This window comes from Stenella coeruleoalba (assembly GCF_951394435.1).
Source record: "Stenella coeruleoalba genome assembly, chromosome: 20".
In the NCBI taxonomy this organism is placed as follows: Eukaryota; Metazoa; Chordata; class Mammalia; order Artiodactyla; family Delphinidae; genus Stenella; species Stenella coeruleoalba.
In genome coordinates this window covers 47,065,920-47,087,274 of record NC_137166.1, presented here as the reverse complement: position 1 = coordinate 47,087,274, position 21,355 = coordinate 47,065,920, and the positions used below count along the sequence as shown (strand labels likewise).

Sequence of the window (21,355 nt, the reverse complement as noted above, 5' to 3'; positions counted from 1 at the left end):
AGGAAATAAATCTTTCTTTCAACTGAGGGATATCAAGCAACCATTAAGAACAGAACACTGTGCTGGACTGCAGGGCAGTGGGGCAAAGGACTGAAAAGGCAGGCTGGCATCTCACATGTGTTTGAACTTTACCCTGAAAGTAATGGGAAGGGAAGAACTGAGGGAAGAACCAAATATTTAGCAAAGTTGAATCTGGTAGTGAGTGCAGGAAGAACTGGGGGAGAGTGTGAGGGAGGGAGAACTCTGCTCTGCCCCTCCGGGCTAGTACGAAGGTCCCAGTGGGCACCAGGCTACAGACATAGAGACCTACCGGAAAAAGGGTGACCACTGCCTCACAGACCCACCTCCTATCCTCTCGGTGCTCGAAATACCCCCGTCCCCGGTTTTCTTCGTAAGGCCTCTTGCGACTCTGGAACTGCTGTCTGTCTGGTTTGAGTTGAGATGCTTCGGGCGGGAGGAAGCTGGTGGGTGCTTCTTGCTTCATCTCTGTCTTCACTTCTACTGTCAGGACAAATCCAGATGGTCAAGACACTCAGAAACTCCTCAGCTATCACTTTTCTGGTCCCCTTTACCTCAGGAGATACTGGAAGGATCCTGACTATGGTGATGAGGTCTGGGCACAGGCAGCTTGCTGAGTTCAACAGAAGCCTGCTGAGGGAGCCAAGACGGCTGTCCTGGAGAACAGGGCTAGAATAAAGGGAGGCTGGGGATGGCCATCCAGGCACATCAGCACCAGCAGTTGATGGGGTAACAGATGTCAGTCAGATAACTCTCAGGCTTCGTGGGGAGGGAGAGAGGACTTCAGCACTAAACAAGGACAAGCTCGCTAAGGGCCTACCTAAAGGCGAATGACTGCCTTGGCTATCTTGCCAAAGGCCCCATGAAAGTTGGCAGCTACCTTGGCCTGCACCAAGTGGGAGGGAGCCCCCAAAACTTCTAAGATTCCACAGTTCCACATTCTCTAATTTCTCCTCCCTAAGAATCTCTTCACTTCAATTCTTACAAAGTTTCTTCAGTCTAACAATGGAGGGGAGAAAGTCAATTCAACAGTGTTGTGGTCCCACAGCTAACTCTACCGGCTTTAATCACTCTATGACAAAGCCCAGAATCATTCCAGAAGGGAGGGTCTGCAGTTAAGCCAGCCCACAGGTGTGACGGCCTCATTAAGTCACACCACAAATAGGAAGTCAGGATGGGATGACATGCTGTGGACCACAGGAAATCCCAGTCTCGGGCAGACTTCAAGAATCCGTGCCTACCAAGAGAAACCCGTGGACTCAGTCTAGCCTCATCTAGAGAAACCCGTGGATTCAGTCTGGCCTCATCTAGAGAAACCCGTGGACTCAGTCTAGCCTCGCCTCTCTCACAGCATCTACGGATGCCGTGGATCACTCACATCTACACACTTCAGCATTCAACTCAAGACCACCTTGGGTCACTCCCTGGCTTTGGCATGCAGACCAAACCTCTCAGAGAAGGCTCCTCGCTTGCTAGGGCAGAGATGGTGCTCACTCACCTGAAGAGAACTTCCATGGTTCCCAGCACAGAGCTGGGCTCACAGGAGGCCTTGATAAACGTCTGCACGGAAAATACTCTCCTTGGGCCAAATGATCCCACAAGTCTCACAGAGCCTGACACAAATCTACGGTTTAACCTACATTCATTAAAATCCTGAGCCACCCACAAGAAATGTCTGGGGATTTCACTTTGTGGATGAACCAGAATGGAATCAGAACCAGGTAGATTCACTAAGAAAAGGCACTGGGGCCACAGCACAGTGAAAGGAGCACAAGACTGGGAGCCAGTCCTGGCTCTGTCATTACTCAACGGTAGGACCCTGCTTCCCCAATACTAGGACACTACTGGTGAGGAGTGCTGCTTACTGACCAAGAGCAATGGCCCAGAAGCCAGTTTCCTGGTTCCAGCCCCGGCCCTGCCACCTCCCCCATCTGTAAAATTGGGAGACAGCTACATTACAATTGTGTTTCCCAAACTGGCATTACAGGGAACTTTTTTCTACAAAGACACATTTACATGTTTGGGAAATCCTGGGTTTAAACAATGTGACACAGAGCTTTTCCCAATCCAGGACTTCTCAGCATCTTTAATGCTCTAATGAGCACAGTGACTCTCCCAGAGGCGGTATAGAATACGCTGCATTTTTCAGATGTGTTTGTCCAAGGAACCTTTTCCTGAGAAGTCCCTAATAATATCTCCTGGAAAGATATTCTTCAGAACATGGGAAACACTGGACTAGATTTAGAAGGTCCTTTCTGGCTTCCACATTCTAAGATTCTAAGTAAGACTCAAATACTGGCCTCTAGGTCTCAACTCTCTAGGATGTTGGTACTAACATCTGAAAACATACCTTGAAGACTCCCCTCTCCTAACACTTGGGAGTGGGACTAAGTTCTTTCCTTCAAAAAGACCTTGCCAGAGTGACAAAGCCCAAGTGGAATGCCCAAGAGAAAGATGCAAAGTCTCTGGGAAGATAGGCACTAGGCAGAAGGTAAGGGCTACCCACACATAGATTCTATTTCCTTCAAGAGAGAGAGATCATGTGCGTTTTCCTACCTGGGCGATAGGCCTGCTGCTGCTGGTCCATTTCCAGCGTTCTCCTCTCGTAGCCTGACTCGTTCTCTTTCTTGATGACCTGTGTCTCATAGAATTGGTTCTGCATGGTAATATTGTCCATGACATCTTAAAACAAAAAATGGCCAGTTAGAAGGGTGTTTCTTGGGACTAGAGGTAGCTTTTTAATGCAAAACGACACCATCCCCACTGGGGACAATTAGTCTGCCAGAGGCTAAAAGGTGTGATAACACCCTCAGATGGAAACCCACCTGGGAAATCAGGGGCCCCAGCTGCCTGAGGACATGCTTTCTTACCCCTCAAAAGGTTGGAGATCTATCTGTGATTGGGTTCTACAGAATCCCAACATACAAAACCAAATGAAGCAGAACTGCTCTGGTTGAAGCAAGGAGATGGGAGAGTCAGAGAAGGGGTCCAGCTTGACCTCACCCTCTAAGTCCCCACTAGGGTGGGGGGTAACTCCACAGACACCTGGGATTCCATGGAGCACAGTTTAAAAATTACCAGCCTAGCTGTTCTCTGATGTGGTATAATGCTTAGAGAGTTACCTTTAGGGTACAACCTTAAAAACTGTTCAGAGCACAAACCAGTCCTCTGTCCGACCCAATTCACTATTCCCACCTGCATAGCCAACCCTCTTTAAGAATCACTTCCACCCTGCAATAACTGTAAAGACCAGGGGTAACCATCTCAGTTGAAGAGGAAATGGGGGAGGAAGGAAAGGAACTGTTAAGAAAACAGGAGTCATGATAATAGTGGCCTTCAGACTCATTAGGGATAAATCCTAAAATATTTGGAGTTAGGTGGGAAGGGTTCCAGGAAGGTGTCTTGTGGGTCCAGGACCAACTCAACTGAAGGGTGGCAAGAATAACAATATCAGGGAATTCCCTGGAGGTCCAGTGTTTAGGACTCGGCACTTTCACTGCCAGGGCCAGGGTTCAATCCCTGGTTGGGGAACTAAGATCCCGCAAACTATGCGGCACAGCCAAAAAAACAAGAAAGAAAGAAAGAAAGAAAGAAAGGAAGGAAGAAAGAAAGGAAAGAAAGGAAAGAAAGAAAGGAAGGAAGAGAGGAAGGAAGAAAGGAAGGAAGAAAGAAAGGAAGGAAGGAAGAAAGAAAAGAAGAAAGGAAGAAAGAAAGAAAGAAAGAAAGGAAAAAGAATAATAACATCAACTATTTATGGAGTACATACTACATACCAGATGCTGGGATACAGCTGAGAATAAGCTTGCCCCACTAAAACCTTCAGTTTAGTAAGACAGACACACGTTAAACAAATATGTAAGCACAAAAATTATGATTGGGTTAAGGGCTATGAAGAAGTACCAGGGGCTAAGCTCAGGGACCCGGAAAGTAAGAGATAAGCCTTGACTCAAAGGATACATAGGTGATGATAATTCAGTGACGAGAACGGAGAAAACATTCCTGGGGTTGGGATGACACATGTGAGAGCTCAGAGGTGGAACTAAAACCTGAAACTCCCTCAAGAACCTTGTAGGCAAATCCAGAGGGAACTCTGGAAACCTAGGGTTAGTAGTAAGCAGGTTCTCCACCCCAGGGGCAAGCTTTGCTAGGTGCCTCCAGAGCCCTACTAGTGGCTGTGCCAGGACTAGTGAGGCAGAACCACAGGGAAGGGCAGACTACTCTGCTGCTTGCTAACTGATTGGATCCTTTCTCAGAGGACAAATATATCTGGGCACAAACCAGGTGCGGCCAAAGGGAGGAAAGTCACAGATCACGTGGTCTGCTACAGGTCTGTTTACCAGGGTTGAAGGAAGGGTTGGAGGGGGGCATAAAAAGGGACCCAAAGGATTTTGTTGTAAGGGGTAGGGGAGAAAGGAAGACACAGAATAACTCCTTAATTAGAACACAAGGGACCCTTTCAAACCACTTTCTTTCTTCCAGGCTCCAAGCACAGTGTTCTTCTCGCCACGGAAGCCTCACATCTCTCTTTCTGAGAATCTCCTGTGCTCACAGAGGAAGCCTTGCTCAGAGAAGCTATGGTTCTGGGGCCCTTCTCCGCTCTCTAAAACATCCACCTCCTAATAATAGACAGGTCCAGTGCTAAGCCCCTTATGAACGTAATCTCATTCATAACAACCGTGGGGGGTGGGGACACTATTATTATCCCAATTTTACACACAAGGGAACCAGGGCTCACAGAGGTGAAGTGACTTGCCCAAGACAAAATCTGAGTATAGAGTCTATGCTCCAAAGCACATCACTTTTCTTTGGAACCACCTCCAGCCATTGGCCCTTCTTCCTAGCATTCCTGCCAGGGTCTCGCCTGCCCTAGGCAGGCACACTGGGCCACTCCTTCCTTCCTTCACAGGTCTCTGCAATGGGAAGTACTTTTCCCAGCATCTGAGTCCTAGACAATCGCTCTCCACCCCAAATCTACCCTCAGATTGCCCTGCTCCAGGAGATTCCATCTCTCTTCAACAAGTAAATACCCAATGCCAACCCCAAATCCAGTCTCTTCTCTGACCCCCTTGTTCTCCCCATTTCCTTAGCCCTATGGCTGAGAATACCCTCTTTTCAGAGAAATAACACAAACTCTGAACGCCAGAGTCCTTTCTACTTACTCTTCAACCTCTCCGATCCCTGTCCTGCTAGAAAGCCACCCTTTTCTAACTCCAGATTTAGTCCCTCCCATACCGGGGTCGCCTCCCTTCAGAAAGTAACAGATCTACTCCATCCCCTCTCCTTCAGAGTCACACCTTCTGGCTGATGCACAGGTTCCCAGCTACCCCTTGAGGCCCCTCCAATCCCTGGGCACAAAAATAACTGCTTCTGGGGACCAAGGAGCCCTCCTGTGGAGATGCTCAGCCCCAGAAACACTCCCCCCTACTCCACCCTGAGGTCCCCAGCCAAGTCAACAGGTTTTCTTTCACCCTCCACATGCTACACACTCTCTCCTCCCCTATATTTGACAGACCAGCTACACACTCCTGTGCTGGACACAAGGATCCTCTATCCCCTAGATACTCCATCGAGTATCTACTTGTTATCTACCCCACCCACCCCCAGCTACCCTTGTTCTCCAAACATCCCATACTGTTAATCTAAGACCATTCAGCAGTAGCCACTGCGTTATTTGTTCTCAGAGCCTTCCCAGCTCTAGCCCTCCAGGTCCCTCACCCAGTGAAGCATCCTTCTCTCCTCCACCAGCTTCTGGACACCAAGGTTCCATATACCTCCTCTATAAGTCAACCAGAAGGCCCCCAGATTGCCAGCATCAAATGCCCAGGTTCCCCATGCCTCAAGGTTGGCCTTTCAGCCCCGGATCTGAGTCCCCTAGGCCATCCTCAGCCAGATGGAAGTCCCCCCTAGTACAATCACGTGGTGGTCTCCCACATCCCCTAAGTGCTCCCCAGTCAAACACCAGAACACACAGTCCATCAGACCCTCCCCGGTCAGACACCAGCACTCCATTTTAACCAACCCATAAGAATTCTCGGTACCCCATCCAGCAGCAAACTCCAGGACCCTCCATCCTCAAAACTCTCCCAGCCCTGAAAACACGGCCCCCAACGCCCAGCCCATAGACTGGGCTAGCATGGCTCCCAAGCCTACCCAGCTGTAAACCCTAAGATCACCATTTCCAAGATCCTCCTCAGCCCGCCGACAGAAAACCTCCTGTTCTTCCGACTGTCTCCGGCTCCAGAAACCACGGCTTCCGGTTTCCGAGCCCTAGGCTCCGGAATCCTCTACACCCCCAGACCTTCCTCATCTCCGAAACCGAGAGCCCCCACTCCAGTATCTCCCCTGCACCGAACGCCAGGATCCACCCTCCGGTCGTCCCAAGGGCCTTGTCCCCAGATCCTTTTCAGCGGCGGATGGCGCGATCCCCCGATCCTCAGATCGTCTCCCCGACCTCAGGCGCCGGGATCCCGCGTCCCACAGCCCTTCCTCGGCCCGGACTCCGGGCTCCCCGGCCCTCGCCCCGCGCACTCTCACAATGTCCGTCCGGCCCCGAGTAGCCGCCGGGCTCCGGGTGCGGCTGCAGCCCGGGCGGCGGTGGCTGCGCGGTCCCCTCCAGCTCGGAGCCCCCCTCGGTCTCGACCTCCTCGTTGTTGTGCCCGGTTCGCCCCGGTTCGTCGTCGGCCTCGAGCTCCCGCTCGTCGTCGGGCTCCTCGGCCTCCAGCGCCGCCTGCAGCCGCTCAGCAAGCTCGGCCTTGAGGCCGCGAGTGTCCAGGCCGCGGCGCTGCAGTTCCTCGCGAAGTTCGTTCACCTTCAGACGGCGTACATCCATGGCCCGGGCCCCCGGGGCGGCCCCCGAGCCCGGCCCGGCCTCCCAGGGCTCAGTCCCCCTTAAACCTTTCCTGTCAGGAGGCGAAGGGGGAAAGGGGGGGGCCCCCACTCCAATGGCGGCGGCGGCGGCTCAAAATGGCCGCCGCCACCGCCTCCCCCCCTCCTCCGTGGCCCCGTGCGATGCAACACGGGTGCCAATTGGCCATCGCATGAGGGCAATGGGCGCGGGCCCAGGAGCTCAGCCAATTAGAGCGCGTCTTTCAAAAGAACGTCAATGAAAGGGCTTAGGAGTTGCCGAGGAGGAAGCGTTGGCCTACGTCGGTACTGGGACCGAAGCGGGAGGGCGGGAAAAGGAGGGAGGAGGAGCGCGCGGTGATTGGGTAGTGCCCGCGCGCCCGCTCCCGTAGGGTCAAATGAGGGAAAGGGAGTAAAGATTTGGACCAATCAGTGATGAGATCTCAGACTGAGCGGGGCCACCCCCCCACCACGGCCTTTCCTGTGCGGTCCTTTCATCAAACTACTGTCTCTGTAACACATATCTTGATTGGTCTAAATCTCCCGCCCCTAGAGGAGTCCAAGCGGGTAAAACCACTAGAAACCAATCAAATGGAGGGTCGGCAGACACCCCCGCCCCCCTTTCACGATTGCCTTTAGGAAACCGGAAAGAGATGAATTCATTAAGGACCTGCCCCTTGCCGTTAGGGCGGTTTCAAAACAGTCTGTCCACCAATCCCAGTTACTGTCTTATCTCACTAAAGCTAGTACAGTTGCATCGTTTTAGGAAAACCTACCCAGATTGGCCATTCTGGTTACTGTCGGCCTTACGAATATTGCTGTAGAGGGAAGTATACGAAATCGAGATTAAGTAAATAAATTATCCTTAATCTGGAAGAAACTCAGTTGCCTTTATGAAAAGCAACCCTTTGACTTCAGAGAATCCTGAAGGTTTGAAAATAGAGGCTAGACTAACAGCGGGAGAAAAGTTGTAAAGGGAATCACACTCTCTCCCCTTTGATAGTACATCTCACGGGGCGCCTCTTTATAGCTGCGCTACCGTCTTTCTCTATGGTTGGTATCTTACGTGGAATGGGCACTGTGCACGCGATCATAGAGCCTTCCCCTCCGGAAAGACCTCCACAATTTCAAGGGTCTCTACCCCACATCCTCTAAACTGCTGTTCAGTAGATCCGCCTTTTCGGTATCTATATTGACAAGCTCAAACACACAGGTCCGTAGTTAAGCCTCACTCTACTAAACTCCACAGAGTTTCACAATGTCTAACACTACACCACCTGTCGCCTCTAACTCAAAAGACACAAAGCTTCTGTAAGGTACACTATCGAGATACACAATGCAAACGTCCGCTGCTCACTGAGCCGTACCTAAAGCCCACAAAAGCCACACAAAACCTCTACTTAGACAAAGGCGCACACACAATACAGATAAACAAATGGCGTGTGTGGGATCAGAAGCATCAATCCAGGGGATAATACACCAAACTTCGGTGTAGATGAGCCCACTAAGGTCGCCAGAGGCAGGGGGCTTCAAATGATAAAGACACACAGGACAGTTACACTACAAGCTTACACCACGGCAAAACCTAGACACACAGCACCCACTCAGCAGCGGGACAGACACTCACGTGGGCCCGTAGGTTCCAGTCCAGACACCCCGCCCCTCGCCCACGTCCGACTTCCTCTTTCCTCCCAGCTTCCCACAATGATTTGTTCTAAAAAAGTTTGTGGCCCGGATTGAACTGTTTTCGGTTCGCAGGAGCCACCACCGGGGGGCGTCCGGGCGCTGCCAAGGATTTCTCCATCTGCTGCTGGACACACCCAGGAACTTATGCCTGCGATGCTTGCAAAACACAGTGGGCTTGCCTTGGCAGGAGTCCACTTGTGGGCTCGTGATTATCGGAGGTGCTCTGTGCCTGTGTTTCTATGTGAATCTGAACGTTTGGGTCTGTGAGTGCCCTATACGTACTCTATATGTCTGAGTATTTGTGTCTGTATCTGTTACTCTAGTTTCTTCCTATTCCTGGTGACTGCCTGCCTGTGCATGTTTGTAAACGTGTTTGTATCTGAGTAATTTTGTGTTTCTCTGTGTCTGAATTTGTGTCTCTGTATTTGTGACCAGGTGTGCTTGAGTATGTCCATTAATTCATGGGTCTGTTACTTTGGAGAGGGGTAGGGTCTCTGTGTGACCCTGTGAATATCTATGTGCCTATTCCTCACTAGGGGTTTCAGTGATGCTGCTTTTGTTTGCCTGTCTTTTTGTCTATGTATATGTTCATTTCTATCCTCTTTAGTGAGGGGAGAACTCCAAGACCCCACCAAACCCTCCTTTTTACTGGGGAAACTGAGTTGCCAGGGAGAGGGGCCATATGACAGCTAAGTGGAGACAAGAGGAGACAAGCATGTTTACAAAGTTTTATGTGATCTGAGCCCCTCTGGAGGTTTCAGAGTCCACACTCTGTTCAGGGGCATAAGGGACTGGCTCAGGGGGGCAGCATGGCCCCAAAGGAGGGAGTTTGTCCTTTGGGGAAAGGAGGCATCCTTAATGCATTGCACAGGCCTGAGGGGGCACACCCCACATGAGGGGAAGAGGAAGCAGAGGTGGCTAAGAAGGGAAGGATAAAACTATTCCCAAAAGGATAAAACTATAAGTTTAAAACCTTGGAATTGTATCTTAGAATTCTAGACCTGTAGACTTTTAGAATCTTACAACATGTGAATCTTAGAATATAGTGCCTAGAATCTTAAGACTTAGAACTGTGAATTCTTGGCTCCTTAACTAAAATCCTAGAAAGACAGAATGCAGCATAGAACTTAAAGGTGTCTAACATTAAAAATGATTAAAACTTTGGCATCTGGTTAGTCACCACCAACTGTAGTATCTTATACCATAGATGCTGAGGATCCAGAATCTTGGACCAATAGGATCTAGAGTGCCTTGGAACACAGAACAGAACAACATTAGAATCTTAGAGTTTAATAATCTAGAATCTTGAAGCATATGATCCGGAATCTTAGACACAGAGAATCTAGGTTCTTAGACTAGGTCTTGGAACATTGCATCTTAGAACATGAGACCTTAGAACCTCCATCTTTAGACTCTTAGAACTTTCTAATTGCAGATTCTAGCATTTTAGATCTTTAGGATCCAGAATCTCGTAACAAAAGTTTCGAGGATCATAAAGCCTTAGAACCTATAACTGACCAGCATTAGAATCTTAGAACTTGAGAAGATCAAATCTTGAAGCTTTATGATCTAGAGTTTTACAGCCAGAGAAATTATGCTCTATGAGGCTCGGAACATCAAATTTGAGAACATCAGACCTTAGAACCTCCATGTCTAGAACTGTAGAATTTTTACAATTGTAGAATCTTACACCCTAGGGGCTCAGAACCCTAGAAAAATAAAATCTAGAATCATAGAGCCTTAGATCCTAGAATTAGAATCTTAGGGCTTTCGAACCTAAAATCTTGTGGGCTTTATCAAGACTCTTAGAACCAGAAAAGTCTAGAGCCATAGAGTCTCACAGCCTTAGAATATAGGCCTTAGAACTTCCATGTCTAGAACCTTAGCACTTTAGAATTAGAGACTTTGGAATTTCAGGTCCTTAGAATCAGACTCATCTTTGAAACTTAGAACCTCTGAATCTAGACTCTTTAAACCTTAGAATCTAGAATCTTGGAATGTTAGACCTGGGAGGACCCTTAGGGATTGTAGTCCAATCCCTTCCTTTTACACATGGGGACACTAAGGTGTGGAAAAGGGAGAGGATCTGTCTGGGATGGAAGTGGAATGGGTAGGAGGAGAGGGCTAAGGTTGGGGGTAAAGCCTGGAGTGGGAAAGTGAGGGGGGGTCCCCCAGTGGCAGTGCCTTGCTTGGGTCCTGAGAGGGAGTCCCGAGTGGAGGGTTGTCTCAGGCGCCATCCTCCTGCCCTGGGGGTGCTGGGGAGCTCCTGTCAGCAGGCAGGGCGGGGCCAGGAGCTGTAGAAGGGCAGAGGACGTAGCGTCCAGCAGGATGGACTTCAGCGGCAGTGAGGCAGCTGCAGGAATCCTTGGGGTCAGGCTGAGTTGGGGGCTCAGCTCCTCCAGCAGCTCCAAGTGGTTCAGGATGACCCCCACCCTCATCCATGTTGACATAGAGGATTTCGTCTGGCTCCTGGGCAGGGGGCAGGGCCTTCAGCGTATTCTCCAGATCTTCCCGAAGCTCTGCAAAACTCGGCCGGTCTCGGGGGTTTAGCTCCCAGCACCGGGACATCAGGGCATACCTAGGGTAGCAAAACGAGGAGTGGGAGACTGAACGGGGAGCATTCTGGGAGTTTGGGGGCATTTTAGGACACTCAGAGGACTGAGGGTATTACAAGGGAGGGGAGGGAACTGTAGCAGTTCAGGGGGCATCTATGGGGACTTGGGAATTCTCAAGAGTTTCTGAGGTGGGTCCTGGGACAGACACTCAGGAAATGGAAAAAGTCTTGGGAAATCTCTCTGGGTAGGGGGTGATGTTCTAGTGAGGGTTTGCTAGTAAAGCTTCCCAGTGTGGTTCCCCAGAACAGACCATAGCATCAAAGCTTTGAAAGCTGTATTGGTTTAAAATATGTACTCAGGGACTTCCCTGGCGGTCCAGTGGCTAAGACTCTGTGCTCTCACTGCAGGGGGCACGGGTTCGGCCCCTGGTCTGGGAACTAAGATCCCGCATGCCACACGGCGTGGCCAAAAACAGACAACAAACAAATAAATAAATAAATAAAATACGTACTCAAATTCTTTGCCATTCCTCCCTTCAAAAGATGGAGGCTACCCTCCCTCCCCTTGAGTGTGGGTTGGATTTAGTCACTGGATTCTGACTCGGCAGCAATGATAGTGTGTGTGATTCTGAGACTAGGTTGGAAAGGTATTGTGGATTCCTCCTTGTTCTTTCCCTTGGAACGCTCATCTGGGGGAGGCCAGCCGCCATGTCATGAGGAAACTCAAGCAGCGCTATAGAGGGGTCCACGTGGCAAGGAACTGAGGCCTTCTGCCACAGCCATGTGGGTGAGCCACCTTGCAAGAGATCTTCCAGTCTCAAACTTCAGATGGCTTCAGCCCCAGCTGACATCTTGACTGTAACCTCATTAGAAACCCTGATCCAGAATTACCCTGCTAAGCAGTTCCCAGACTCCTGACCTTCAGAAACCATGCGAGGTAATACATGCTTGTTGTTTTAAGCTACTGGATTTGGGGGATATAGATAACTAATACACCAGCTATGCCGCCTTTGGCAAATGATTTTCCCTTGACGTGGGCCTCATCTGCATATGGGAATAATAAGGGTGCCAACCCACTTCGTATGGCTGTAGTAAGGACCAAATGACTTAATGCACGCAAAGCACTTAAAACCATACCTTCTAGTAAGTTCTATAGAAATGTTAGCTATTCTTACTGCCCTCAGCTCTTGGAGCACCCAAGGAGGACCTGGAGAGTCTGAAGCCCCGGGCTCTCCCCTCCCGATCCAAGCAACATCTTCTCTTTACCCCCAAAGTGCTGTTCTCTGTGTGTTCCATGGGATGGCAAAATTTGATAAGCACCACCCTAAAGGATTCTGGGAACATCTCAGAGGAGCCTGGAGAGTTTGGAGAAGCTCATTATAAGGGTTTGGCAGACGGCTCGTGTTGAAGAGCACGTGGGGGGAGTGTGGGTACTCAGGAGTCTGGGAGGAATTAGAATTCTTTGTGAGTGGGGGCTTGTCATTATTCATCGCCCACGGATACCTGGCCAGGGTAGGGGTGCTGCTCTAGCCTCTATTCCACACACAAAGCAAAGGAGGAAAGGGCACCTTTTGCTAATTCATACCTCATGGGCTAATGGTGGTTCTGTGGAGCATGGGTGACGGGGCAGGTGGGTTCCTCAACAGTCTGAGGGATTCTGTGGTTTTAGGGGGTCCTGGATACGTCAGGGCCATGTGGGGTGCTCAGAGTTTGGGTGTAAAATCTGAGATGGGGGGAGGGGATCCTGTGGGTTCTCACAATCCATCCAGACAGTCCACAGGCTGCTTCAGGCGGTTTCCCTGGCGCAGGTAGTCGTAAATCTCACTGTTCTCCACTCCTGGATATGGGGTTTGGCCTCGAGTGGCAATCTCCCACATTGTCACCCCGAAGGACCACTGTGGTGGGGTAGAAGGGAGAGAATTTAGGGGGTCTCTCCTGCACAGATGCCCTCACCCAACATACAGATTCATGGGTATCCCCACACTTATGTGTACACAGCTATCTTTGTGGGTGCATCACAGCTATTCACAGAAACACTTTGGTACAGGTACACACTTACGGAGGCAACTTGTGTGCACACGTAGACCTGCCCACCCGTGCAAACAATTATACACTTCACGGACACGTGGTCTCGGGTCACCCTCCACACCCTGGCTAGACACATGTATACACTTACCACTGCCTCTCCCAACCTAAACTGTCTACATATCCCATGTAGCAACCTGTCACCATGCACCCATGGGCCTATGCATACCCCCAGCATGTCCACACCACCGTTCACAGATGCCCACCACACGTGGTCCCTGTGGCGGACCCCCGCGCAGGGAAGCCCGCACGTCCCTGTGAGCCCAGGTCTGGTGTGAGATGATCAGGCCACGCCCTCCCCCTGCTCCCTACTCCTGCCAGGGGTGCACGTACCACATCGCTCTTGCTGGTGTAGACGCGGTCAGCCAGGCTCTCGATGGCGATCCACTTGACCGGCATCTTGGCGATGCGTCCCTGGCGGTAGTAGTCCCCGTTGTAGATCTTCTTGGAGAGCCCAAAGTCCGCCACACACACCGACATGTTCTCGTTCAGCCTACCAGATTGGGGAGAGGAATGGGGTCACGGCATCAGCCCCCTCCACCAGGAAGCCTGCCCTTACTCTCAGACACGTCTCCATCTCTTGCCCTGGCTGTCCTGCTTGGGGCTGGGGATCAGTTTCCCCGCCTTGCCCCAGACTGGGAGGGAACCGTGTGACTTCTTATACCCTCTGTAAAAGGTGGGTGGGAAAAGGGCTGCTATGGGCCTTCCCAGCTCTGGCTTTTTGCCAGATTCTAAGGTCCTTCCTAGACTCCTTGGGTTGGAGTCTCTGATTTTTTTTTAACTGTGTTTTTGAAGTATACTATATACACAGAAACATGCACAAATCTTAAATGAAGAGCTCACTGAATTTTTTTTTAATAAATGTATTTCTTTATTTTTGGCTGAGTTGGGTCTTTGTCGCTGCACGCGGGCTTTCTCTAGCTGCAGCGAGCGGGGGCTACTCTCTGTTGTGGTGCACGGGCTTCTGATTGCAGTGGCTTCTCTTGTTGCTGAGCACGGGCTCTAGGCGCACGGGCTTCAGCAGTTTGACTCGTGGGCTCCAGAGTGCAGGCTCAGTAGTTGTGGCGCACGGGCTCAGTAGTTGTGGCACACAGGCTCAGTAGTTGTGGCTCGCGGGCTCTAGAGCACAGGCTCAGTAGTCGTGGCGCACGGGCTTAGTTGCTCTGCGGCATGTGGGATCTTCCTGGACCAGGGCTTGAACCCGTGTGCCCTGCATTGGCAGGCGGATCCTTAACCACTGCGTCACCAGGGAAGCCCGAGCTCACTGAATTTTCATAAGCACACCCAGGTAACCAGAAACTAGATTAAGAAACAGAACATCGTGGGGCATCTGTGCAGTGGAATACCACACAGCAAAGAAAAAGAACTACTGATACGTACAATGACATGGACTAATCTCAAAACTTCATGCTGAGTGAAATAAGCTAGACACAAAGGAGTCAAAATTGCGATTCCACTTACATGACATTTAAGAAGAGGTGACAGAAGTTGATGGGGACAAAAGTACAGAATAGTGGTTACCCCTTGGGGGCAGTGACTGGGAAGGGCAGGTGACAGCCTGCCAAGGGCCTAGAAATGTTCTTTATCTTGATCTAGTGGTGGTTGTTTCCATGGGTCTACAGACACGTAAACATTCATTGAACTGCATGCAGAAAATGTGCATATTTTAGTGTATGTAGAATAGACATCGATTTTTTTAAATGAGAAAGAAAGGTTACCGGTCCTTCCTTCCTAGCGTATAACTACCCCTCCTAGGTGATCAAGATCTTCACATCTAGCAGCATGGATTACTTGTGCTTGTTTTTGTGCTTTATATAAATAGAAGATTCCCTGATTCTTGCATCTGAGTTTCTGGGATTCTGTCTTTTTAAGAATTGATGGGCTTCCCTGGTGGCGCAGTGGTTGAGAGTCCGCCTGCCGATGCAGGGGACATGGGTTCGTGCCCCGGTCCGGGAAGATCCCACATGCTGCGGAGTGGCTGGGCCCGTGAGCCATGGCCGCTGAGCCTGCGCGTCCGCAGCCTGTGCTCCGCAACGGGAGAGGCCACAGCAGTGAGAGGCCTGCGTACCGCAAAAAAAAAAAAAAAAAAAAGAATTGATGATTTCGGGGACTTCCCTGGTGGCTCAGTGGTTAAGAATCCACCTGCCAATGCAGGAGACATAGGTTCGAGCCCTGGTCTGGGAAGATCCCACATGCCGCGGAGCAACTAAGCCCATGCACCACAACTACTGAGCCTGCACCCTAGAGCCCGCAAGCCACAACTACTGAAGCCCGCGTGACTAGAGCCTGTGCTCCAGAATGAGAGAGGCCACCGCAATGAGAGGCTCACATGCAGCAACGAAGACCCAACGCAGCCAAAAATAAATATTAATTAATTAATTAATTAATTTTTTAAAAAAGAATTGATTATTTCTACCCAGGGTGAGGGACTTGGGTAATGACCAACCAGAACAGACCCCGGAGGCCCCTAATATGCTAGGAGTTAACCTTTAACTGCTGTGTCTGGGGGGAGGGGGGTGGAGATGGGTGATACTCAGGCATCTAAGCTGGTGGCTGTGGAGCACATGGGAAGCTTGGGGAAGTGGCCAGTTGCCAACTGGTAAGGAAGTATTTTAATATTTTAACAACTTAACAGAAAATGTGACAGGTGCATAACAATTGATTGTCCGCCCTGATTTTTGGTGTCACTGTTACATTGTGGGCTTAACTAGGATCAGCCCACGTTACAGAAATAAAAGAACTTCCATTTTGACTGAGTCTATTCTTGCCTTTAGACCTCCTTTCCAGTTTATAGGAAATAAAGGGAACACAGGAACAAGGCAAATGCCACCACAAGGAAACAGACACATCTTATACATGGGACATCCTACAAGACAACTGGCCTGATCTCTTCCAAAAGAATATGCCACAAAACTATACACAGGGCTTCCCTGGTGGCGCAGTGGTTGAGAGTCTGCCTGCCGATGCGGGGGACACGGGTTCGTGTCCTGGTCCGGGAAGATCCCACATGCCGCTGAGCGGCTGGGCCCGTGAGCCATGGCTGTTGAGCCTGCGCGTCCGGAGCCTGTGCTCCGCAACGGGAGAGGCCACAGCAGTGAGAGGCCCGCGTAGCGCAAAAAAAAAAAAAAAACTATACACAGGTAATGGTGGTGGAGAGTAATTCTAGATTAAAAGGGACCAAGGGGTACAACAACCAAACACAATCTGGGAACTCTGCGTAGATCCTGGTTTTGGGGGAAAAAATATCCTGAAAAGACATTTTGAAGGACAATCGGAGGAACTGGAACATGGATTGGATAGTAGGTTGTGTTACAGAATTATTGTTAATCTTCTTACGTGTGATAACAGAATTGTGGTTGTTTAGGCATAAGTCCTGATTTTAGGAGATACCTACTGAAGATTTAGGGGTGGAGTGTCACCATCTTGGCAACTTACTTTCAAATGGTTGAGGGGAGAGAGAGAAAGAGAAGAGAGGACAAATGTGGCAACATCTCAACAAGGAGGAGATATGGGTGTTCATTGCACAATTCTTTCAACTTTTCTGCAGATTTGGAATTTTTCAAAGTAAAAAGTTGGGGGGGGGGTGTGGAATTCCCTGGCGGTCCAGTGGTTAGGACTCCGCACTTCCACTGCAGGGGGCACGGGTTCGATCCCTGGTCCAGAAACTAAGATCCCGCATGCCCTCGCAGTATGGCCAAAAAAAAAAAAAAAAAAACTGGGGGTGGCGGGAATAAAGACATTTGTGAAAATTTGCATGTCTTATAGAAGAGTCTCTGATTCTCTTTTTTTTGGGGGCCGTGCTGCGTGGTTTGTGGGATCTTAGCTCCCCGACCAGGGATCGAACCTGGGTCCTCAGCACTGATAGTGCAGAGTCCTAACTACTGGACCACCAGGGAATTCCCAAAGATTCTCTGATTCTCCAGCTCCTATTTCTGAGTCCAAGAGTGTAATGAGACTAATATTCTAAGCCTGTGTGTACACACACACATACACACACCTCGCCCTCACTTTAGCCCTGCTTCTGACCTATTTTCTGCTTGTCCCTTGGCAGGGGGTGTGGCCTCTTTATCCAGTGTGGCCCCTCCCCAAGGGTAGCCCCAGGTAAGACACTCAGCATGGAGGGGGACAAAGATGAAGCTTAAATGTCACCACCCTCATCGGCCACCTCTGCCCTTTTGCTCACCACATGCTACCCACCGAGCCCTCACTCTTGTCACTTTTCTTCACATCTCAGTACTCCTTCAGGATCTCGGTTCAGGGCCCACCTCCTCCAGAAAGCCGGCCCCAGCCTCCCTGCTCACCTCTCTATTCCACTCCTGAGCTCTGACCTGCCTGAAGGCTGTGTGTTTCCAGCGCCCTCTTCCATCCTGGGAAGGAGGGCGGGGCGGGGGGCAGTGTCCCGGAAGGAGGGGGGATTCCTAGAAGGGTGGAACTCACATGCAGTTCCTGGCGGCCAAGTCCCGGTGTATGAATCTCTTGGTGCTCAGATACTCCATGCCACTGGCAATGTCTGCCATGAACTTCACCAGCATCTGAGTGGGCAAGAACTGGGGGGGCCGGGGCAGGAGGGAGTAGAGGGTCAGAAGAGTCCCCGAGATCTATCCCTCCTCCCTTCCTCTCTCCTAGCTCTGCCCTGCGATGCTCTCCCAGGGCCCCAAGAATTAAATCCCACCCCTTTCTAACACGGCCCTATGTCATCCCCTCCTGCCTTCCTCTGTCTTGATCTCCTATTGTTCTTGTCCTTGACGTATGCTCCAGCAGGGAGCCCCCTTTCTGGTCTTTAAACAAGCCATGCTTGTTCCCACCTCTGAGCCTTTGCACATGCTGTGCCCTCTGCTGGGACTGCTTTCTCCCAGATCTCCCCACCTCCTCCTTCAAGTTCCCCTCCTCAGCGAGACCTTCCCTGTTCACCCAGATTAACTGCCTGGCCTCCCTGTCACTCATCCTGCTCTATTTCCTTCCTAGCACTTAAATTATCTTGCTTATTTGTTTAACTTATTTATTGTCTGGTCCCCCCACTGGCAGACAGCTCCATGCAAGCAGGCTCCTGGTCACCTTGGCCTTCCCAGTGTCTGAGCGGCTCTGGGTACCTGGTAGGTGCTCAATTAACACTTGTGGGCCAGACAATAAAATGCTCTCACCACTGGCTGGTCCCCAAGCCGGGAATAGAGAAGGAAACTGTGTAGGTCTCCGTGTTTCATGAAAGGTAAGATGACCACGGGTGCCGGGAAGCCCTCTCGTTCGGAACCCTGGAAACAGACGCCTGAGTGCCCCCAGGCAGCCCTGTCACTGGAGTTGGGCAGAAGGGGAAGCCACCCCATCTCAGCTCTGTCTCTCCCTCCCCCTCAAGTCTGGCCTCCAAATTGTTGAGGAGGGGGGTGACGGACCAAGCTTCACAGAAGCCATTTCCAGCACTGTTCCCAGGGTTGTTTCTCCAGCCCTCCTGGGGACCTCAGCTATTTCTGGGAAAGGTCAGATGTCACATTCCAAGCTGAGGGAGAGAGGAAGGGGGGAACTTGCTGACTCTCAGGGAGCAGGGAGGAGGAAGCCTGGAGGTTTGCTTTTTCTCAGTGCCCAAGGGAGGGGTCTTCCCTCTGCTGCGGCCTCCACAGGGCCTGTCGACCCCCTAAATCTGCCCTCCCTCACCGATGAGCCTCATGACGTTGGGGTGGTCGAATTCTTTCATGCAGACGGCTTCACTCAGGAAATCCTCCAGCTCTGACCTTGTGCAGATGGCAACTTGGGGGAGAGAGGAAGGTGTATGAGGAGGAGGGGTGGGGAGGGAGGACTCTTTCCCTCCTCCTCCTCGGCCTCATCACCATCATCATCCTCTTCTTCTTTATCAAACGTGATTTGTAAGTACCAGGTGCTGTATTCAGCACTCTACATCTATTAACTCATTTAATCCTCTGAGGAGCTTCTATTACTTTCCCCATTTTTTTTTTTTTTTTTTTTTTTTTTTTTTTTTGCGGTACGCGGGCCTCTCACCGTTGTGGCCTCTCCCGTTGCGGAGCACAGGCTCCGGACGCGCAGGCTCAGCGGCCATGGCTCACGGGCCCAGCCGCTCCGCCGCACGTGGGATCTTCCCGGACCGGGGCACGAACCCGCGTCCCCTGCATCGGCAGGCGGACTCTCAACCACTGCGCCACCGGGGAAGCCCTACTTTCCGCATTTTAAAGATGGGGAGGGGCTTCCCTGGTGGCGCAGCGGATCTGCCTGCCAGTGCAGGGGACGTGGGTTCAAGCCCTGGTCCGGGAAGATCTCACTTGCTGCGGAGCAACTAGGGCCGTGCACCACAACTACTGAGCCTGCGCTCTAGAGCCCGAGAGGCACAACTACTGAGTCAGCGTGCCGCAACTACTGAAGCCCGCGTGTCTAGAGCCCGTGCTCTGCCACAAGAGTAGACACCGCAATGAGAAGCCCGCGCACTGCTACGAAGAGTAGCCCCCGCTCGCCACAACTAGAGAAAGCCCGCGTGCAGCAACGAAGACCCAGCGCAGCTAAAAATAAATAAATTAAAAAAAAAAAGATGGGGGAGACCAATGCACAGAATGGTTAAGAAACCTGCTTAAGGGCACACACAGCTAGCAAGAGGACGAGACAGAGCTCAAACGCAGGCAGTCTGGCTCCGGGGTCCATGTGCAGCTCTGTGCTAGGCTGCTTCCCAGCACAGTCGCAGCTGCCCTGGGATCCCTACCATTGTCCCTGTTTTGCAACTCAGGACACTGGCTCATAGAGGCAAAGTGACTTGCTCAGCGTCACACAGCTGGGATTCAAACCCAGGTCAGAAACATAACCTGGTATGCAAGAGGCATTCAGTAATGAATGAGGGAATGAGTTATAACTCCATAACCCAAGCTTTTAGCCGCTGTGACTTTGAAAGGATCATTTCTCCCTTACCTCCAGCCTGACCCTCTAAGTTTCATCCCTATGTGGAAAGGACTTGGCCCTGGACTTCCTGTGCTGTGTGAACCTGGACTGGCTCCCACCCTCTCTGATGATGTAAATAATATGGTTTTAGTCCACATTAACTGTAAGTTCAATGTGCCAACCCCAGCATTAAGTGCTTTGCCACACAACACCCTAGGAGGTAGGGACGTTATGATCCTTTTCTCCAGATGAGGAATGGGAGGCACGGAGAGGGATAGTCACTAACCTGAGATCACACAGCGAGTAAATGATGAAGCCAGGTGTGCCTCATTCTCGACCTTCCCCTGCTCTGCTATGCATCACAGGGGGGCTGGGCCCTGTGAAAACTACATTTCCCAGGCTCCCTTTCCTGCTGTTTCCTGTTGGAGTCTGCCAATGGGAAGCACTGATGGGAGATTGACAGGTGGGCGAGTGGAGGGGAGAAGTCAGGGCATTTCATCCTCTCTCTCTCTGCTTCCAGTATTGCCTAGGTGGTGGCTGTGTCTCCTTTGTGTTTCGAGCTCCCACAAGGTAGCCCCTAGCTCTGTGATTCCTAAATCCCATCAGGGAGCTCTGGCTGTGGGCTCTGGTAACACCACTTCCTGCCTCTGCCCTTCGGGCCTGGGGGTGGAAGTGACATAGTGCTGCTGCTAATTGTCTCACTGCTCCCAGCTGTTCCTTCAGTTTTCCCTACACCTTTGAGTAATCTCCCTGTATTAAGTTCCCTCTGTTGAAGGACCTGGCAGGGACTCCATTTCCTGTCCGGAAACACTGAGGTTCTGTGGTTGGGCTAAATTGCTGTTACCTTTCCTGTTCTTCTGCTTCCTTAGGGGAACAGGGAAGGGACCTGAGATTAAGGGATGGGGAACCCACATGTGTGCACATGCATGTACAGACTCACTCTTCATCGTCTTCACAGCCACCTTGAGGATGGAGTCATCCTGGTTGAGCTGGCCTTCCATCACAGCTCCAAACTCTCCTGTGGGGGACCAGAGAGAGATGCTGACCTCAGGGGGGCATCGTAGAGACTGCATTTCCTGTGGCTGGGCGGGGGTGGGGAGGACTTCATGGTTCAGGGAGATGTGTGTGTGTGTGTGTGTGTGTGTGTGTGTGTGTGTGCGTTATGGGGGGACTCACCTTCTCCCAGGGTCTTCCCCAGGGCCACCTTATGCCGGTCCACCATCACATCCCGCAGCTTCTCCTTCAGCTCTTCACTGATGCCCAGGCTGTTCACTGCATGGGAGGTAGGGGTAGACGGAG

At 51.1% G+C, this 21,355-nt stretch overlaps 2 protein-coding genes across 4 annotated transcripts in view; both read right to left on the bottom strand.

Moving 5' to 3' along the window:
• The window catches only part of HNRNPUL1 (heterogeneous nuclear ribonucleoprotein U like 1), a 34,550-nt gene extending 27,566 nt beyond the window's left edge, over nt 1–6,984 (bottom strand). The window contains exons 1-3 of one of the 3 annotated variants that reach the window (XM_079908653.1): nt 6,553–6,984; nt 2,575–2,700; nt 345–501 (exon numbers count right to left, since the gene is read on the bottom strand). In XM_079908653.1, the coding sequence (XP_079764779.1) occupies nt 345–501; nt 2,575–2,700; nt 6,553–6,847 (578 nt within the window). In that variant the 5' untranslated portion in view covers nt 6,848–6,984. The remainder of the gene's footprint in view (nt 1–344; nt 502–2,574; nt 2,701–6,552) is intronic. The other 2 variants (XM_079908654.1, XM_079908655.1) reach the window with 2 other exon arrangements.
• A 2,310-nt stretch (nt 6,985–9,294) lies between these two features.
• Nucleotides 9,295–21,355, bottom strand: part of AXL (AXL receptor tyrosine kinase) — a 31,308-nt gene continuing 19,247 nt past the window's right edge. The window contains exons 13-20 of the mRNA XM_079907736.1: nt 21,233–21,328; nt 20,997–21,074; nt 18,833–18,925; nt 18,328–18,449; nt 17,624–17,733; nt 13,520–13,679; nt 12,860–12,996; nt 9,295–11,125 (exon numbers count right to left, since the gene is read on the bottom strand). Of these exons, the coding sequence (XP_079763862.1) occupies nt 10,774–11,125; nt 12,860–12,996; nt 13,520–13,679; nt 17,624–17,733; nt 18,328–18,449; nt 18,833–18,925; nt 20,997–21,074; nt 21,233–21,328 (1,148 nt within the window). The 3' untranslated portion in view covers nt 9,295–10,773. The remainder of the gene's footprint in view (nt 11,126–12,859; nt 12,997–13,519; nt 13,680–17,623; nt 17,734–18,327; nt 18,450–18,832; nt 18,926–20,996; nt 21,075–21,232; nt 21,329–21,355) is intronic.